General features: G+C 36.5%; 1 protein-coding gene across 1 annotated transcript in view; it reads right to left on the bottom strand.

The window, feature by feature from the left end:
* Nucleotides 1-20,388, bottom strand: part of LOC121307818 (POU domain, class 6, transcription factor 2-like) — a 114,314-nt gene that overhangs the window by 57,430 nt on the left and 36,496 nt on the right. Inside the window, exon 3 of the mRNA XM_041240105.1 lies at nucleotides 19,936-20,164. Coding sequence (XP_041096039.1) covers nucleotides 19,936-20,164 — 229 coding nt within the window. The remainder of the gene's footprint in view (nucleotides 1-19,935; nucleotides 20,165-20,388) is intronic.

Here is a 20,388-nt window from a genome sequence, read left to right on the forward strand (position 1 = left end):
GTTTCCTCCAGCCCTGAAAGCAAGGCCAATATGAAAGGAAAACAAATTCAAGGGGAATAACTAGGCCCCAAGTGGGCTTATTATATGACTGCACTGCAGGTAACTACATTCTTTAACTGTGGTGCTTCATAAATTCTGTCATCTTGTTAAGACTGTCAAGACCACTGACCTTACTTTCCCCACTAACAAGGCAGCTAGCTTTATCACACATATTCCTTTGACCAATGATCGCACTATAGCAAAACAGTGTCTCTCGAAATTAATTATTTTCTCGCATTCTGTGAGTGGAAAAAAAAAACAGTACTGGAAAACACATTATGCATCTACCTTGTTATTACTCAACACTCACTAGGGAGATTAACTGTGGGCAACAAGCCATGTTTAATGCAGAGTTATAGGTCTGATGAAGATAGAGTTAGTCAAAGGCATAATGAATAAGGTCTAAGCTGTTCTGCGCAGCAGGCTGAAACTGAACTATAGTTGTTTAGGCAATAACAACAGATAATCTACTTAACCCTGTGGGGCCTATTTTGAAGCATGTTCAGGAGAAATAAAACTAAATACAATGATTTTAATAGAATAAAACTAGCAAGAAACTTCTCACAACAGCACATTAATCATTCTAATAGTTTTTTCCTCAGAAATGCGCACGCTTCAGAATAGGGCCCTAACTGTGCTGCGGCTGATTTAGTTGGTCTGCAGTTTCCTTGGAATATGAAATATGTTTAGGGAAAATTAGCCACTTTGAAAACAATTGTTATCTTGATAGAAAACTATAACTTAAGGATAAATAATAATTGTTTATACTTAATTGAATATTGCCCCAATCAATGCGTTATAAAAAATATAAATAAAACAATTGTCAGAATGTGATGAATATTGATTCTGCTGACATAACTAGAACTGAGTCAGACTCATAAATTGCCAAGCTACTTATATGTCATCCTTCGTATAGTAAGAGCACAGAAAACACACTACATCTGTTACCTTTGTCTACTCGTTCATCTTCCTGACCCCCCTTATATTAATATGTAGGAATTGTAAAAATCCTGGAGTCAAATGTGAATGGCACAGCTATAATTCTTTATGAAGTAGCAGGTAAGATTGATTGTCAGGGGTCAAAAGGCTAGGTCAATCTCGGCTCATTCGTCAGATGAATGTCATTTTAGTTTTCTCTGTAACCAGAAAGCTTTAAAAAAAAATAGCAACTCCTTCCTCATTACCCAGGACCTGGCTCCTTCCCTGCCATCCAGTATTAATGAAACCCTGCCTCATGCCTGTCTTTTCCTTCCCATATGTTTGCTAGTTTTTCCCCAGGAAGTCCTGTAATTGGAAATAAATCGTCACTTTAGCTGCCCCAAATCACCAATCCTTATGACAAAAAAATTACTTTATGGGAGGATAGTTTTGGGGAAAAAGTGAAAGCAGTTAGTGTAAAATATGATTATCTGTATTTGATTCCATATTTTGTCAAACCTGCTATTCCATTAACTTATACATAGGATGTGTTGCATGTGATGGGGTGGTGATTAACGTGCATAGTGAAATAGAGACCACTTAGACCACATTGCAAATCTGCGAGATGCATTTATTTATTTATTATTTATTACCTAGTTCTTTTTGGGATAGTTGTGATGGAGGGTGCCTGTGTACAGTACATAGTAAAGTATGATGAGATCAGTTATATATGATGAGTCTAATCAGAGAAGACAACACATCTGCAAGACATACTATTTATTATTGGAGTGTTATTTGGGGATTTAAGAAATTGTGATGGAGAGGTGTTTGTGCACAAAAAAAAAGAAAAATTATTTTAGAATATTAGGCTATTGGCTGCGTATCTAATCTGCGAACCTCAAAAATGCACAAGCACATGTTTTCAAAAAACTTGGGAAAGTGATATTTGAATATCTCTAATGAAAAAAATGTATAGCCTTTTAAGCAACGCAGACAACTTGTGGAACATATCTTTGCCATAACAAAATATGTCCTCTTAAAAGCTAATGCAAAACCGACAATAGCTTGTGTGTGCAATAAGGATGGGGAGTCGATCCCAAAATAATCCATTCCCGATTCCGTTTCTTTCAAGCATGGGATTCTATTCTATTTTTGGCATCATTAACTCCAGAACCAGGATTGATTCCAACTCACAGAATCGCATACTACACATAATAATTAGCTGAAATTATATATATATATATATATATTACCATGAGCTTTTATTTTATTACTACTACTACTACTAATAATAATAATAATACAGATTAGTTTGATGAGTCTGTAAGTACCAGTGACAGTGACTTCTTGCTCAGCAGTGCCACATAATGGTGGCTTTAATGTAATTGTTAGTTTCTTATCTCAATCATATGATACTTTGGCTATTGACTAAACTGTGCATTATCGGTGCAACAACATCATCACTAGTTTGTTAAAAATGTTGCAGGGAGCAAAACAAAGGGAAAGAGGAAGTCAGCTGTTTTGAGTTACTTTTCATTCACAGAAGTAAAATGCATCATATGCAAAAAAATACTTGCACACAATCAGACAACTTCTCCCATGTGGAAACACCTGACGACTTTTCACCCTGAAGAGAAAACATCCTGCTGAAAATCTAATCCGCAGGTAGGCCCTATGTTATGAATCCTTCATAACCCAATTAAAAAAAAAAAATAATAATTTGTAAGTGTATATTATACAGCCTGCCAAGATATTTTGAATAATCGGAATCAAAATGATTCAGAATTGATTCCACCAATTCCCAGACCAGGAATTGATTCTGGAATTGACTCTCGAGACCGACAGTCGTAACTGCTCTATTGGCGCCAGGAGCTCATTCAATGCATTTTAAAACTATTTTTATTTCTTTGAATAATGAGTAATAGCAAAATTACCCTTGTATTACTGATGGAAAAAAACTACCATACTCGTTACGAATACTTGCTTGTACTCATACTCTGGTACACCCATATTTAGGTGGTGTCATAAGTTGGTTCTTTGCGAAATCTTGAAGGTTGGAGGGTAGATAGAGAATATCTTTTTTCTTTCATCTCTGTTTCCCATAGAACAGTTGCACAAGCGGTACTTACTGAAGTTCTTCTTGTTATCATGCATAGCCTGTCAAGTCTACTGTTACTTAATAAAATGACTCAAATGTGCTGTACAACTTCCCTTTGAACTTTTATTTTTTTTTTAAATCCAAGTGGTTTACACAACAAAATAAACTTTTTTTTTTTAAACATTAGACTGGTTGATGTCTGAAGTTACAAAAATGCATGACTTCTTTTATACTAGAGAACTTGAATGGTATTTTATGTATTAGATAAATAGAAATGTGTTTGGATTACATTTTTCAATTAGAGGTTGCCTAATTGACAGTGGTTGCCTTGTTAACAGTGATAATATACAGCCAACCCTAAATGATAAAGCTTAAAAAGAGAAAGCTAAATGATAAAGCTTAAATTGTCACTGAGTGGTTCAAGGGACAAGAAGCTTGATTTGACAATAGAAAGGGACAGCTGTTGATTTACAGTAGAAAGGGACAGTTGTTGATTTACAGTAGTAGAATGTTCTTCAGATAATTTTTTTATTGTATATTTTTAGTAGTTGCCAAATTAATCTTTTAATTTTTTCTCCCAATTTGAAATGCCCAATTGTGTTTTTGTGCTGACTTGGGAGTGGTGAGGATGAACACATGCTGTCCTCCAAAGTGTGTGTCATCAGCCGACCGCTTCTTTTCACTTTGCAGGCAGCACAGAGCTACAGTATTGGAGGACAACACAGCTTACAAGCAAGTCCACAGGCGCTGAGTCAGTCTACAGTGGTCCATGGTGTGCGGTGAGACATGGACACCCTTACCAATCTAAACTCCCCCACCTCGGGTGGCACTCAGCCGATTGTGCATGACCCCCGGGAAGCTCCCATCCATGGTCGGCAGTGGAATAATCTGGACATGAACCAGTGACATCCAGGCTATGGGGAGCATCCTGCACTCCACACGGAGCATCTTTAATGGATGTGCCACTGTGGAGCCCCCTTCTTATGACATTTAACCTGAGTTAACTAAGCATTAATTTAACTTGGACTTGAAGATAATGCATCACATGAAGGTTTAGTTAGAAGTTGTCCAGTTGGCTCCTGAAGGGTTAATGTTTATGAGTAATCAAAGTTGAGTCAATAAAAGAGTACTTCTCTCCAACTCTCAGAGGCACCAATAATTCATTTGATTGTTTTCAGTCATTAACTTCCATCCACAGTGAACACTACTTGCACACTGCCTCATTAATTCACTCGAGATCAGTCCTCTAAGTTCATTCAGAGACACAGCACTGCAGGCTTACATTCTAAAACCTAAAAAGGGGTTGTAATTGATAAATGTTTACAAAAGCTTACTGTAATGGATTTATAGTAAGATCAAAATCAGAGACTTTCTCAGATCCCATTGGTAGCTATGCATTTAGGCATTTAAAGCACAGTTATTTTGATCTGCTCTTTCAAAATGAAAATATGTGGAAGATATTTTTTATATTGTTGCAAACTTTTAGCAAGATAAAGAAAATGCAAAACAGCAGTACAGGTAGATGTCATGTATATGTATACTGGATATACCTGAAATATTAAAGTGGGTCTCTAGAATGTGTCATGTATTCCTATCCAGGACTTTTAAAAACTTGTGTACATTATGTCTCACTGTCACTCTCCTGAAAACCAACATTTACTGCATCATTATAAAAAAGGGCTACAATACTGGTATTCAGGCCAGGTAAGCCAATGCCCAAACCTTGTAGGCCACAGGGCCCTCATGATGTTGTACCGGTGGGGGTGGGGGTTGTTTAAACAGTTATGAAAATCTGACTATCCAATCACACTTTACATAACGGAATGTTGCAACACTACACTTGCACCAATCAAATAATACATCTCAGAAATAGCTACTCATGATACAATGTCTGATCGTCATTTAGATATTCAAATGACATCTTGCAAAGAAATAATTATACAAAGCCCACAAATGCTATTAGAAACAGCAAGCTATTAATCTTAATTTTACTTAAACTATGACATTTAAAATGATAAGTTCAATTCATGAGAAATTAATGGACACCTAATTTCCCTTTTTTATTGTCTGAAATTGATACTTCATCGTCCTGTCTTCTTTTTTTTCAGAAAATTAATGCACAGCAAGCATTCAAGCTAACTAATAAAAGCACTTCAATTATTAATTGCTTTATTTATGTTGCATAAGAATCTTAAGCAGTTGGCCAATGCTGGATAAAGGCATGACAAAATTACAAACATAATTTAAACTTATAGGAGGCTTGGTGGTCCAGTGGTAAAAGAAAAGGGCTTTATACCGGGAGGTCCTGCATTTATAATCACTGATAACAAGACCATTCCCAGATTTTTTGGCCAATACCTGGTGTTAGCGCCAGGGTTGGTTAATTGTTAATTATTAATTTAATGCTTCATTTAATTGAGAAGGTTTTATGTTAATGTTAATTTAGTTATTAAGTTGACTAGGTAATTGTGAATTGATTGTTAACGGGACTCCATATAACTGAACTTTATGATGATTTAATGTATTACCATAATCGCTGGTATTCTGCATTCAGTTGTTGTCGATGCAAAATGTATTGGCTCACTGAATACAACATAATTGACGAGACATTTGAAGACCTCATGTTTGTTAAATGCAACAAAGCCTACTGTTACTGAGGTTCTTTTAATTGTTCTTTTACTTACATAAAGTTAACAAAAGTAAATGTCTTAATTGTTATTGTTAATTATGGTAGTGTTAACTTAATTTATTAATGCCACAGAAATGATTAACTGTTAATTACATTTACTGTATTAACTGTGCACATTAATTTGCCCAACCCTGGGTAGTGCAGGCATAAAAACTCTTGGAAAAACAAGGTACCAAAATTACTCCAGAGGCCAATGTCTTATCAAACCCCTTTGCGCCTCCCCTTAGCACTCTACAGTCAGGCACTAACCACCTTCACCTTACTGTTAGTAGCTTGACCTGTGATCAAAATTGGATCATTGATGTCCATGAATTATACTTAATTAAAATACTTTATCATAAATGCTAATTGTAAAATGTGTTGAACACACACCAACCTTCCCCAATTTCTTCTGGCGCAATGTCCTTAAATAATAATTGCAGCTGTCAGTGTAATGCTCTGGAACTCTACATTTATGGCTGTGTTCCCACCCCATGTTTTTGCTCTTTTGTAAATCTTTTTTTTTTTCTTTGCAAAGTGTTGCTTACTTCCAGCATGGCTCTATATAATGTTTGCTAAGGGAAGCATGTTTTTTTTTTTTAATCTTGGCATTGTCAGTTTGACTGAAATGTAATTTAAAATAATTACTGAAGTGCAAGTATGTTTTTTTTTATGACAATAAACCAAGATCATTTTTGAGATTAAGCACATTGCTGGAAACCTCAATACAGGAGGAACCTAGGAGTAAAGAGGATGGGAAGAGTATCAAGGAAAGGCTTAAACACCTCCTATCACTCTCTGGGATCTTCGGATAAAGCTTCCAATGTGTGATACTAGATGTTATCAAACAGTGCTGTACAATGTTGATCCTAGGGGCAGACTTGAAAGAAATGCAACCACTACACAAAAAAAGAAGCGTTAAAATAAATAAATAAATAAACAGGAAAAATATGCGGGCCATACCGTGTTTGATGTTTGGCCATTGATTATCTCAGCTTTCCTTCAACAAAGCTGGCTGCTATCTATCCCAATATCAGCGATAAGGTTTTGGAACAAGAAAAGACATGGATGTGGGCTGCCAAGATGGAAATGATATTTGCTTCCCTCATGTGGTTGATGTGTCACTCTCAGCAGCATCCAGCCTTTTGTCCTTCAAGCCTGTGAAAGACCATGCTTTAATGCCTGTAGGTTGACCATGCATGGTTATTATACAGTCTTCATGTTCACATCATGTGTCACTGGACCAAAGGAGAGTCTACAAAGTGAAAGCCTCATGCAGAATGCATGCTTATAGGGCTGTTTCAGTCAGTGGAAAAATCAATACTGCAGGCTTGATGCACAGAAATGACTGAGTGCTCTCTGACTGACACTAAAAGCACCAGGAGATTGAGAGGCTACATTTGCTGCTCAAGAAATCGAGTGTATTAGAGCTCTTATAATAGTCTGCTCACCTTATATTAGACTTTCCTTGGGATTATTTTTGATAACAATTATGATTGTGGGGTTTAAAGCAATTTTGCCATTACAAAGAAAAAGGAAAGAACAAAAGAAAGAAAGAAAGAAAGAAAAGAGGCTTTTTTATGTCTCGTAAAGTTGTTATCTTTTCACATCACAGCTGCTTTATACAATTATTTTTGCAAGGTTGCACGTTGAAAAGAAAAACAGCCTTGACTCAAAACATATTCCCCTATCTTTCATAACGCTTTGAACCCTCTGAAGGGAATTTGGCATTTTTAACAATAATTAGTTTAAGTTAAAGAAAAAAAAGTGGATTAACTGGGATATTGAGATGCCCTTTGTCATGCTGTCTCACTTCTGTTGATGTATCAAATGAATTAGACAATATTGTGTTATGTTACAGAAGCTGCTCCAACCTTGAAAATGGTTATTAATTCAGATGTTGACTATTATCTTTTAATGGCACAGTAGAACCATATGCTGATTATGCTCATTAATGATTACAGCCTTATTTATCTGAATTTTAATTTGCATGTTCTTTCACATCAGCACAGTAGCAAAGCAGTCACAACAATAATAAAAAGGATAGTTATGTCAATTATGTTTTTTTTAAGATCATAACAGCACAGTAAATACACCTCAAACATGTTTCTAAATGCCATTCTAAATGGGAATAAAAAGGTGTTTAATCTGTGGGGTTTTTTGTTATTAAATTGTACAAATTTAAGCTTGTATTGGAAACAACACAGATATAATTTCTATTATTGTGATGATCTAGTATAAAGAAAAGAAAAATACTGTATAGATGGTTTTTGCTAGTTTAGCAGTTTCCTCTGCTGCAGTTTGCTGAATTGGATATGAGATATTTGGGTGTCTAAAATGATGTATGATAAATGAAGAAGCATGCTACTTATACTCTTATCATGTTCGCTGACGAGCAACAGGTTCAGCAAAGGGCACAGCCAGTAAATGAAATTTTCCTCCAGGACAATATATCATGACAAGAAATGTATGCACTAGAAATGCACAAGCTTTCTCAGGACAAGGTGCAAAATGGTAGCCAAAAAAAAAAAAAAACATGAAAGGAACGCATACATTTCAGAAACTGCTTCACTTTCATATTAGCTGAGCTTTGCCTTTACATAACCATTTCAAGTTACTGGACAAAATTCAGATCACAGATTCTTCATTTCAAAGACTAATATAAAAAAGTGCATTAGTCAATTTTAATGACAAGATTAAAATGGCTTATAAAATGGGAAATGCTTGGTTTTTTTTTTGTTTTTTTTTTGTTTAAAATACTGCATAGATTGATTTGTATGTTTTTAAAATAATATCACACTACCTCAGAACATACAGCACAGGCTATACTTATTTTAAACCATGTAATCTGAAATAATAACGTGAAATGTTCTCTGATGCTAAAAATAAATAAATAAATAAAAGAACAGGTCACTGACTGCATAGCATGTTTTACCAACTATATTAACTGAACGTCATGCTGTTTGGTTATCGAAACCAGAAGGGTTATTCAAATGCATATGTTGATTTTAAAACCATCAGAAAAGAAGGAGAGCGAGAACAGTTTAGTAACTGTTAACAACCTTTCTCAACACTGTCTATCTGCCTGGCAGAAAACACAAGCATGTTTTACAATTGTAGTCCATCCTTAATTACATCTGACAAAACTGTGAAGGAATTTTGAGCAGAGCTTACTGGTAAAGCTGGCAGTGAGCCCAGACTGAGAATAGGGGAGTGGGTTTGATCCCCAAATTAGGCTATAAATGAATGGCTAAATTAAATCTAAATTAGTTCTAAAACAAATTAATGCTAAGGCCAATAGACACAAGCGCTCACAAATTCTGCAATAGCTAAATACTTAAAATGTATATCCCTTTTGGTATATGTGTATAAGCTGCTTTCTTACCATTCCAAATTCTAGTATGTCTGTGGTCTCCTAAGATGAGACTAATCAATTGTCACAGCTGACATATTTAAATGGACATCACAGAACTTCTTATGCATTGTATTAGTATGCTTTAAAAGAAAATAACTGAAAAAGCCCACATTGTAGGTATGTTACATTACAGTATCCAGTTATACAGTTGTGCAGGAACAATAATAAAAAAAAAAAAAACGTACAATTTTTTAGACTAACGAATGATCAACATATCACTAATGGCACAGCCTAGATTGTTGTGCTGATAATGCATCAACATTTACATTTGAATATTAAGAAGTACTTGCCAGTAATCTGATATCGACGTGAACGTTTTACATTTTCTTTTTGAACTCTGATGAAAATAAAAATGGGGAACTAAAGAAATATAATGGTATATTATTATTTAAAGCAACAAATCTATAAAAAAAAATGTTTATGACATTTACACACTCACGAACGCACGCACACACACGCACACACAAAACATATTTCCAATTTAGTGTAAGCAGATCAGTTTTAAAATGAAATGTACTTAAAGCTTAAAAGTGAAATGGATCTCCTCCTTCCTCACATGTGTGACCGCTGTGAAAGGCTTTGTGGTCTGTGGAGATGCTATCTAATCCAGGCGGGATGTACTTGTGGTTAGTCAAATGGGGGGACTCTAAGGATCATTAAAACCAGAGACTCCTCCCAGGGGCCTTTTTACCCTGCTGACTCACTCTGAACCTGCCAAAAACACAGCAGCAGAACAGCAATCATGAATCCCACCTACAGACAGACTAGAGACTGCCTCGAAGAGCGGGGCTATTAATTAGGATAATTATGCCCAAACCTACAATTACAAACCGCAGACTCCATTTACCAGTTTCCCTCTAATCTTGCCCTTCTGCAATGTTAATGTTTTTAAAGGTTCATTTTCAAACCCTTTGCTGATTAAATTCCCCACAGTCTACAGTTTCAAAAGGATACAGGAAGAACCGAAAATTTAATACTGACCTATTCAGCGATAATAAATGCTCCCTTCATCTATTAGCTATGCAATAGCACTTTGCAACAATTGACTTCCTTTTTGTTGTTGTTGTATTGATGCATGGTTGAAGTTTTCCACGTCCCTTCAGATTTTGCAACTATACCTCTGAGCTAGTGTGCTACATAAAAACCAGGTACAATGGTCCAAGGGTATTTTTTACATTGCCTTATTAAGATGTTATGGAAAAAATTCAGATTAAAAGGAACATATGAAACAAGTATAATTACAGAAAGTGTGATTATAACATCATGTTTTAGCCTCACTAAATGAAATACATTGTACCTTGTTATTACAGAACAGTGGAAAACAGGACTGACTTGCTATAAATCTCTATCACTGTGAACTACTGCATCTTAAAATCTGCTTCTCTAGTTACAATAATCTTCCAATATTCCAGAGACGAACAAGCCCAGAAAATAGCAGTGTGGCTGTTGTAATGTAGTAATGAAGCATTACAGTGCAAGCATAACTAGCCACATTTTCTAAGTCTAGCTGTAACTTTATTTTTACCAAATGGACACAACTGTGCTAAGTGTCCATTATGTCCAACTTGCCGTACAGTTACCAATGACTGTCTTTTCGAGGCTTATTTTTGTTCAAAAGATACATGCTGGAACAAACAGTCTTCCTTTGTAAAGGATTATATCTGTTTTTAGTGCTGGCCTATTTTCTGCTTCAATTATTCAATGTTTGCACTGCATAAACAAACAAAAACAAAGTTATCTTGATCACTCCCGCTCTGTTGATTGATAGCAGGAGGTCAAGCTGAGGGTTGCTCTTTTTTTTTCACAGAACCATATTTAACTGCAATAAAACACACATTGGTGTTACAAGTATTACTGATAAATTAAGTTTGTAAAGTGCTTTTAATATTAACCTTCATCATTTTGTCTCCCATTGAGTCAAAGAGGCAGAGCCTTGATTTAATTTATTGTAGCCACTTGCTCACACGTTAAACATTTGGCTCCATTTTTTTATGTTGGTACATAGAAATAATCACCAAATTGTCAATTTTCTACAGGTCCTTAAAAATAGCAAATATCACACACAAACCCCTGAAATTTAATGCAACAAAAAGACAATTCCAAGTACAATAAAGTAGGCTTTAACTGCTTTGGGTGGTTATCGGTGAGCCCAACTGAAACCTTTCTATGAATGTGAGATCACAAAATACACTGAAACAGAACAAACAGTAAAGCAAACTTAACCGTGTCCTTGTTCACTGTTTAGCTAAATGGCTGCTTTTATTGACTGAATTCTTGGACTCTATCACATAAGAGCTCTAACATGTAAAGAAAGCTACATTGCGCTCATGAGGCTAACATTCAGTGTGATACAGCAGGCTTTATTTCAATGCTAGGGTAAACATCATGCAGAACCTGAGCATGCTGTAAAGCTTGACCACAACAAAAATGGAACCCCTGCCTCTGCTAAAATCATGTAACCCTGAATTAGCAGCTCTTGCTATGTACAATCAATACATCCATCACGTGCTGATTATAGGGCAATTTACACATACCAATTCACCAAGTGAATGAATAAAATACTTAATCAAGAAGAAATCACCATGAACAGTTAGGAATATTCTCCAGTACCATGCAGAGTGTACCACTATTATGATGGCTCCCTAAAAAAATTACAGTATCTGTTTAAAATACACTTTGTTATAGGGAGGGCCAACAGAAACACATACTGCACTGCGTGAATTTAAATATTGTACAAAAACAAAAAAACTTCTATCTATGAGAAACTAAAATATCTTAAACTAATATTGCAAAAAGAATCAAACTGAACACCATTTTAAAGACATTTGTTGAAGCTCTGTAAGATATTTACGTGTTTACCTACATGAGAATGGCACCTTTAAAACAGAGTTACTGTAGTTTTCTGCCAAAGACAAAGAAGTGTAGATGTAAACCATCTGCTATGTTGCTTTAAGAAAGGTGGTTGTTTGTAAGAGAATTTGATGCTCTTCCTTTAATAACCTGGAGTAAAAGGCGGAATGCATTCAACAACAGAAGCTGAATAGTGCAATGAGTCATATTATAGGAAAATGGAGAAAAGGATCCAGGACTCTCCATTGAACACAATCCTATATTGTAGGCAATCTGCGATAACACCATTTTCATTTCAGTTCAGTCCCATAAAACTACCATTAACATTACAACTCATGCAGAACACAGATAAACGTAAAAATGTCACACAATTCTTCCAGATGGGAATTTCAGTTCCACCAGATCAGCATCTATGGTTTTTTCTACTTGTCTAATATTTCATTTACAACATTTCGTTAATTTTCTTTCCACTGACCATGTAAATCACAAATCAATTCTCATTTAAAATGCTTGACTACAGATTGGTCCTGAAAGCTTTTATAATATGCTTCAGCGAATTCTGCAACACTCTCAAAACACAAGTTTATCATTCATCACACCTGGATTTGAAATCCACCTTATCCAAGACATCTGTTACATAAACCTTTCAGGTAAAGAAGAATATCTGACGGTTAAACCCAAACAGATTACAGCAGCTACCAGCAAATTACTAATCTAAAATACTAAAAAAAATCCTCACAACTGTAATTATATAATTGATAGTCTGGGGTTTATTCTGCTCCAGTTAATAATCTATAGCTCGTAAGCGCAGTTTCACAACCAGAAAATGTGTGCAATTTTAAAGTTTAATGGACATGAAATTATTTTTTTAAGCAGAAGGGATACATTTATTCAATGAATTAAGAGTTTTATACTGAATACGTAAAGAAAGTATTACAAATGCTGAAAAACAGAGTTCTGTACAAATTCCAGAGTTGTTTTAACTTTAGGTGCCCACTTACATGTTGTTGTTAGAGAAATGCAGAGCCGGTGAGCAACAACCTATTGTTACTTTTACAAGAGGATGCAACGGGGTGCCCACCACTTGTGTGTGTATTTTATTTATGTACGTATTAATTCATGTTGTTGTTGTTGTTGTATAACAATATTGTGTTTATGTGCGGATTGACAAAAGTCATCCGACATGATTTGTGTTTTCTTTATTTATTTAAAGACACTGTGCAGAAGATGACCATCTCCCGAGTTAATTCACTGATTAACTGTTGCAAATCGGGAGATGGTCAACTGTATAAAAACCTGCAGCTCTCTGCACTCAGGGGAAAGAGTTAGGAGAGAATAAGTGAGCGATACTGAACAAGAGCAAATGCTACCGAAATAAAAGTACAACAAGGTACTCGTTATTAAGAACGACAGTGATTGTTTAGTTTGTGTTTGTTACTTTGGCAAGTGTGCCTTTTTGTTTACTTGTGTGTTTTTTTTTGTTCAACTGTTTGTTTAGTTTATTTAATAAAATGCTGAGCGCCAATTGTTGCACTTCTTCCTGGCCCGTGACGTCACCACACATGCTACTCAAGCCCACCTGATCACTGTGGAATACAGGCTTTCTTTTTGGCTAAAATTCCCCTTGCACTGACTTTTGATTTAGTACTTTCAACAGAACAGTTAAGGTTATTAGCTTGGATTTTACCATAAGCACAGATGTAACTATTTTTACATTATCAACAGATCTGTTTTAATCTCAGTTTGAAGACTGATCTTGAGAGAATGTTCTGTTGTGTATCTTTAATATATGTGTTTTATTTTATAGAGCAGGCTTCATCCTGGCTTTTTGTCCACTCTACGTTCTCTCATACAGAGACATTTTCACCTCTCTTGTGCATAGTACGCCAAGGCCCAAACTGGGCAGACCGTATGGAGCTGTCACTCTCTGTCAGACTGTAAAGGAGATGGATGGAAAGCCTCCGATTCCACAGACTGGTTGACATGGAATGTAGAAATCGTTTTCAGCAAAAAGGCAGGATTGGTAGGGAGAGTAACCGTTGTAAAAATTAAGCAGGCTTTTGAAATGGAGAATGCCCGCATCTCACTCACCCGTTTTACAGATTGATAGCAAGCATGAAAATCACTTTGAGCGACAAAAACTATTTCAGCTCAGCTGAATGCATGGGCTCAAATTGAGGTTTCATGAGTGCATTAAGCACCACGTTTAAACAATATCCTTCACAGGCCACATAAGCCGGCGAGCCCCTTTCAAGAACTGTCCTGCCAGGTAGTAAGCTTCTGGGGAGACCCAGTCAATTTTGACATGGCAAGATAGACCTTGAATGCGGAGGGGATTTCCCCTCGTCAAAAATGACCTGCAAAAATGTGCAGTACAACTGCCAGTTCATTTACTTGTAAACACACAATATAAGCTTGCTACTTATTCTGCTGGTGCAATGTTTAAAACAAAGTCTTCTTAACATGGTCGTCCTCTTTGTGGAAGTTAGTTGCAGCAGCACAGCGCAACAACTCCGTGAACGCTGTCGGCAAAAGCTTTAGTCATTGCGGATGGAGCCCATCTTCTTCGGGACAACTTTGAAGATTACATTATTGCGTCTTTGTTGAAGAACTTCAGAGTTTGATGAGTTGAGAGCGATAAGATGTTTTGAAGAAAGAGCGAATCCAGACAGCAAGAGCGAAAATCCTTATTTTGAGTTTAAAAAAACACTATGTATAGACGTTCCCTTGTATTGTAAACAAGTCCTTGTTGGTCCTTCTATTGGTTCACAGTATTTGATAGACAGTTGCGTGTCACACAAAAAGGGTGCAAGGGCAGGTAAACTGCCTGCAGGCTTAAAGCATTGTTGTGGAGACCCTGCCAAGGGTGGTTCCACACACCTTTCACACCCCTGCCATTCCACACAGGGTCCCAGCCGAGGCTCGATGCATCAGTGATGATGACCTCCCTTCTGGTGATGTCGAGGTGTAGATGGGCAGGCTGTTTCCACCAATAAAGTGCCTTTAGACAGTGACGAGACACAGTCAATAGGAGCCGCGGTTCAGCGCAGGCTGTAAAAAAACCTGCTCCTGAACCAGACCTGCAGAGGGCGCATGCACAGGAGACCAAATGGAAGGCTGCAGCCATCAAGGCCAGAAGCCTCTGGAATATCACTACTGTCAGCGCTCTTGAGCTGAAACAGCTCTCAACAGGCGGCTATTCTCTGCACTTCTGTCCGACAAAGTGGACAGCATGGACCTGGAGTCCAAGCACACTTCTAGATAGGAGGCTGTCAGAGAAGGCATGAGTTGGCTCTTGATTCACCGCAAGGCCCAACGGTTGAAGGTGGCGGTTCTGTGTGGGCCTCTGCCTGTGCTGGAGTCTGGGCACAAATGAGCCAGTTGTCCAGATAACTGAACACTGACGCCTTTGAGTCTTTTATTGTTGTTTGGTTAAATGCCTGGCTTGACAGAGTAAATGCAACATATACTGTATTAATACATTGTCAAAATGTGTTAAATATGTTTTTTGTACACATTTTTGTATAAAATTCCAATGATAGTTTTAATATTTAAAAACCCAATTTAGAGGCCTCTATTGCAAGTAATTGGAGGCGCTACCTGGCTGAGACTACCAGTGGAGTTTATATAGGCCTATGAGTTTTAACAAATTGCAATGTTCATTTAAATCACGTTTGCCTGAACACTTCCACAAGGCTTTTCTGCCTACTTACAGTACGCTTACTGACTAACTAAATTTTAATACAAAAAAGTCTGCATTTCTTAACATATATTTAGATGTTATTACATTTTCACCTTTAACATTCTGTCATAGTTAATCACTCTGTATTCCCAAATGTCTGTCTGGCTAGTAAAGTACTGTTCACATAAAGTACATGATAAACTGGTACTCCGTGTCGGTGGGGTATCAGAGGAAAATGAAAACCTAGCGACTGTTGCTGCTGGGTTTGCCTAAGAAATCTGGTTCATACAATATTTCATCTGCACCGGCACCTTTCACTCTCAATTATTTGGCTGCTGTCAAAACAAATCAATCAAATTACAGCTCTGCGTCTCTGTGCTGCTATTCCATTGTACAGTGAGTTGCTTTAGCTTTGAAATGTATGAGGGTACACATTTTATCTCTATTATTTATTTAATACAACTTTCTCCCCTGCGAGTTATCTTACAAGCGCAGCAAACTTAAATAATTTAATTCTAATGCTGAAGACATATTGCTGAAACCATTTTGAATGAAACCACAAACAAATGGGCTTTAAATGTGTTGAAATAAAACTAAAACGGTTGTTAGGAGAATACAGGACTGTTATTACCCTAAATATGTCCTGGTGGATTGACAGTTTTTTTTCGTTCTTCTGTCGAAGCATCTTTTTTTTTTCCTCTCTTGTTTGTGCTTGCGATGTTTGTACATAGACTGAAAAGCACAACCTTGCTTAATTATAACATAGTGGATATATCACACAATTACAGTGTGTAGATTTCCTACTTATTTTAATAGATTATACATCTTTAATTAATCATTGTTAATTGTCAAATACCTGAAGTGAGTGTGTGGGGGTGTTCATGTAGGTTTGCCAATGAAATTAAAAATAAAACAATGTATTTTTAAAAACCTACATTATGCAGAGTAACTTTAAATTAATGATTTGTAAAAGGTCATGCATTTGTTAAAAGCAGATGCTAAATTGACTTTTTATGAAGGATATGGTAGAATGAAAATGATTCAGCCAGACATCTATTAGGTAGCATGGAGATATTTTGATGTTCCCCTGGGAATCGGTTATCTGTGCTGTAATGAAGAGAATGATTTCCATAATCTTTGTCATGCCTTAGCCCGTTACAGAAGTACAATACTCAGAAAAGTGCACTTTAACTGAAACATCATCTTGACATTGGTACTCATTACAATACATAAGTGGGGCATTGCTTTTATGTTGATTCTGAAAGCTATTTCATGTCTCTTGAAGAGGAATACAAAAAGAATAAGAACACACATAATCTGCACCACATTAAATATGATTAGGCAGAATGCAGATTTTGAGATGTAAGTAAGGAAGTAAGGACTGAGGTATATTTATTTATGTTAGGACTTTAGAGACAATAAAAGAATCCTACTTTAAAAATGCACACTAGATTGGAGAAGAGCAGCTTTGAAAAATGAAAGTCTTGAATATATGCTTGTCAAAGACAAAACTATAAAGAAACTATAAATACACTTGGGGGCCTGTTATAATACCAACAGTTTATATTATATGAGATATTCACACTGATAAACACACTAGTCAAACTCGCTTAACATCACTCTTGTTAATGTCTCCTTGCTTATCATCATCACATTGAAACACCAGAATGGAGTTAATGGTGGTGAGATTCTGATTAGATCACAATACATTTTATTAATGAAAATTACTTAACCATTGTTATATACTGCACTTTATTTCAAAAGGCATATTTGTTGTTTCTGTGTTTTAGCACTTGTTTTGGCAGGTTTTTGGTGAACTATTGTCTCTATTTTTGCTCTGTGGATAATTGGTGGTTTTACTGTATGCAAATGTTACCACTGTGGTACCATTTTACAAATGTCTCATTATATTTACATTACAGTAACATAAATAATGAATGAATGACTAAAATGCATATACGCAAAATACTGGCATGACAGTTCAAAATGACAAGGCTTCTGGTTAGGAACATGGCAGAAGATGACAACCGAACACTCAACTCCCAACCAGAGCGCTTTTGGTATTTCATTTACTGTATGCAATCACCGCAGTAGTAGACATTTTATGAAAAAATGTTAAATGATGTTGTATGGTATTTACACATATAAAAATAACACATGTCTAAAACTGACAGACCACTAATTTCATTCATAAATTGCACCACTGATTGCATATATTGCCAGCAAGAGTTTATATTGCAATTGGTGTCATCAGGATAAACATCTATGTTAAACATCTGCTGCTCGTGACTCTGGGCAGACTGCAGCCACAGTTACTGTGTGCAAAGGTAAGCTTGAGGAAACTCGAGTGAAAACAATGAATAGCTACATCCATTGACTTTTATTAGGGTACATCATGCTCTACCTGACTGGAACAAATCAGGATGCTTATTCCGAGACTGCATGCAGAGATGTAACAGTGCCACCAAGCGTCAGGACACATCGACGCAGTTCATATTTCCGAAAACGCCCTGAAAGTGATTTTTTTAAGTGATCCAGGAAACAGCACAGCGAGGTCCAAATACACCTTAAAGGTATTTTTATATCTTATGGATGTGACAAACTCATTTTGCAGTAGGAATCATACAGCCTTGCATAATTAAGTACTTCTTAAAACGTTAAATCTTACACGAATTACATATCATTATACAAATCCTTATTATTACTGTCTGTCGAAATCAGACAGTAATAGTAATTACTAATAGATTAAGTAGATTTCAATTCCATTGGCAAATGAAATGGCTGAAAATACAACAGCATGTTCATTTTTTGGTTTGATGCACCTTAACCAGTGAGTACAATTATTTTGTTGAAGAAGAATGTTAGTCTGTTGTTGAACAAAAATACACAGTGGGCCAAGGTTGAGCAAGATGTTGCCAGAGAAATGGTCCTGGTATATAAAAGTAACTTCACTGTTACGGACAGAAAATAGTTTTCCCAAAGCAGTTTAAAACAAAAAATCAATGGCTAAAAAGCACAGAGCCACAGAAGAAACCTCTCCTCTGGCACTGCCATTCAAATACCTTTGCACGCAAAAAAGTTTTGACAGCATAAGCCAAGGAGGCACATTATCCAGGCCTGGGAAGATACAGCTCTGTGTGCAGAAAAGAGTGACTCTGAATATATGATAGTATTTATTAAGCTAGTGATTACTCACTGGACTTCAGAATGGAGATTTTATTTATGCATGCTTGTCCATTAAAGTTTTCTCACCCTTCTGCTCTGAAAGGTCTATTTTCCTAACTTTGTTATATTTTCTTTTACTGTATGCTGTTCTGGCATTATTTTAATCTTCAATCTCCTGCTTTACATGCACTCTCCAAACTCATACAAGCAAATGTTTTGGCACTGGTTTATCATCTTCATCTAAGATTTATGACTGACAGGTCCTTCAGCTTAATCTAATGGTATAAGAGAGACAATATTTTAAACATTAAAATGAAAAACATTTACAACTGTGATGAAAAGAAAACATACAGCATTAAAAACCTGGAATTAAAAAAATAGCCATTGAGACAGACAAGCTGGTGGAAACAAGAAGAATACACTTTAAAACAGAGAAAACAGCAGTAAACATGTGAATCTGTTTAGCATGCTGAAGTAAAAGACTGAACTATAATAACAGGACTTCATTTACGGGTGGAGAAGCAAGCCCCTTGAGCTATTATAGACATCTAAGCAGGTCTGGAGTTCAAATATCTTAAATATCTTACAATTGAATATTTGGAAAATGTTCCTCCAATCCAGATAGTTGACCTCATGAAAGCAAAAACCTTTACAATATAAATCTATTTTGACTGGTCTGGGCACCAGTGAAGATAATGAAGTGCAAACACACAGTGTACAGTATAATGTATAGTGTCAGATACACAGTAATTACAGGTTTAACAGAAATTATGTTCAATTGTCCATAGAGCTAAAGTAGCCTGCTGTGCTTAGAAAATGGTATGACAGGCAACAGATCATACATCTTTGTTAAACTTTCATACATAATTTGAGCGGTGCCAACATAACACTGCTTTTGCGTCAGGTCCTTAATGGAAGTAAGTTCTAGTCAAAGCTGAAGTAGAAAGTTATTCCAATTTTCATGTATCATAAGCATAGCCCTTTTAATTACTTATGTGGCAGAAAGTAATCTGGGCTTCCACCATGATCTAAAAACAAAAATCTCCCATTGTAAGATGACATGCTGGTTCAAACCTTGATGTTCTGGGTTTGTGCCTTACCTTGAAGGTTTTGGAGTGGTAACGTCATAATGCCTCCAGCTGCTGCTGCTGCCACCAGGCCTTGGATGTTGGCCAGGTTGGCGGTGGGCAGTGTCAGCACTAGCCCCTGCTGCCCGCCCAGCTGCCCGGCCATGTTGAAGGGAATGAGGATTGGCTGATTGAGGCCTGGAGCTCCCCCGGGCATCACCCCTGCCACAGCTGATGCCAACTGTTGTGCTGCCAACAACGACTACAAGGAAAATCAAAACAAAAAACTGTGAACGGAAAGGATCAAAAATAATAGCTTGACATTTGAGTAAACCACAGTATGGTATTATTGAACGGGCTGTAGGGTTTAAAACACAACGCATACCGCTCCCTAGCTTTCTGCTTTTTGGTACATATTCCGTATTTATTCACATTTAGGACGTCCCTGAATTCAAGTCTCAGTAGACTCAAAATAAGCTAAATTTG

The sequence above is a fragment of the Polyodon spathula genome, chromosome 3, assembly GCF_017654505.1.
Source record: "Polyodon spathula isolate WHYD16114869_AA chromosome 3, ASM1765450v1, whole genome shotgun sequence".
In the NCBI taxonomy this organism is placed as follows: Eukaryota; Metazoa; Chordata; class Actinopteri; order Acipenseriformes; family Polyodontidae; genus Polyodon; species Polyodon spathula.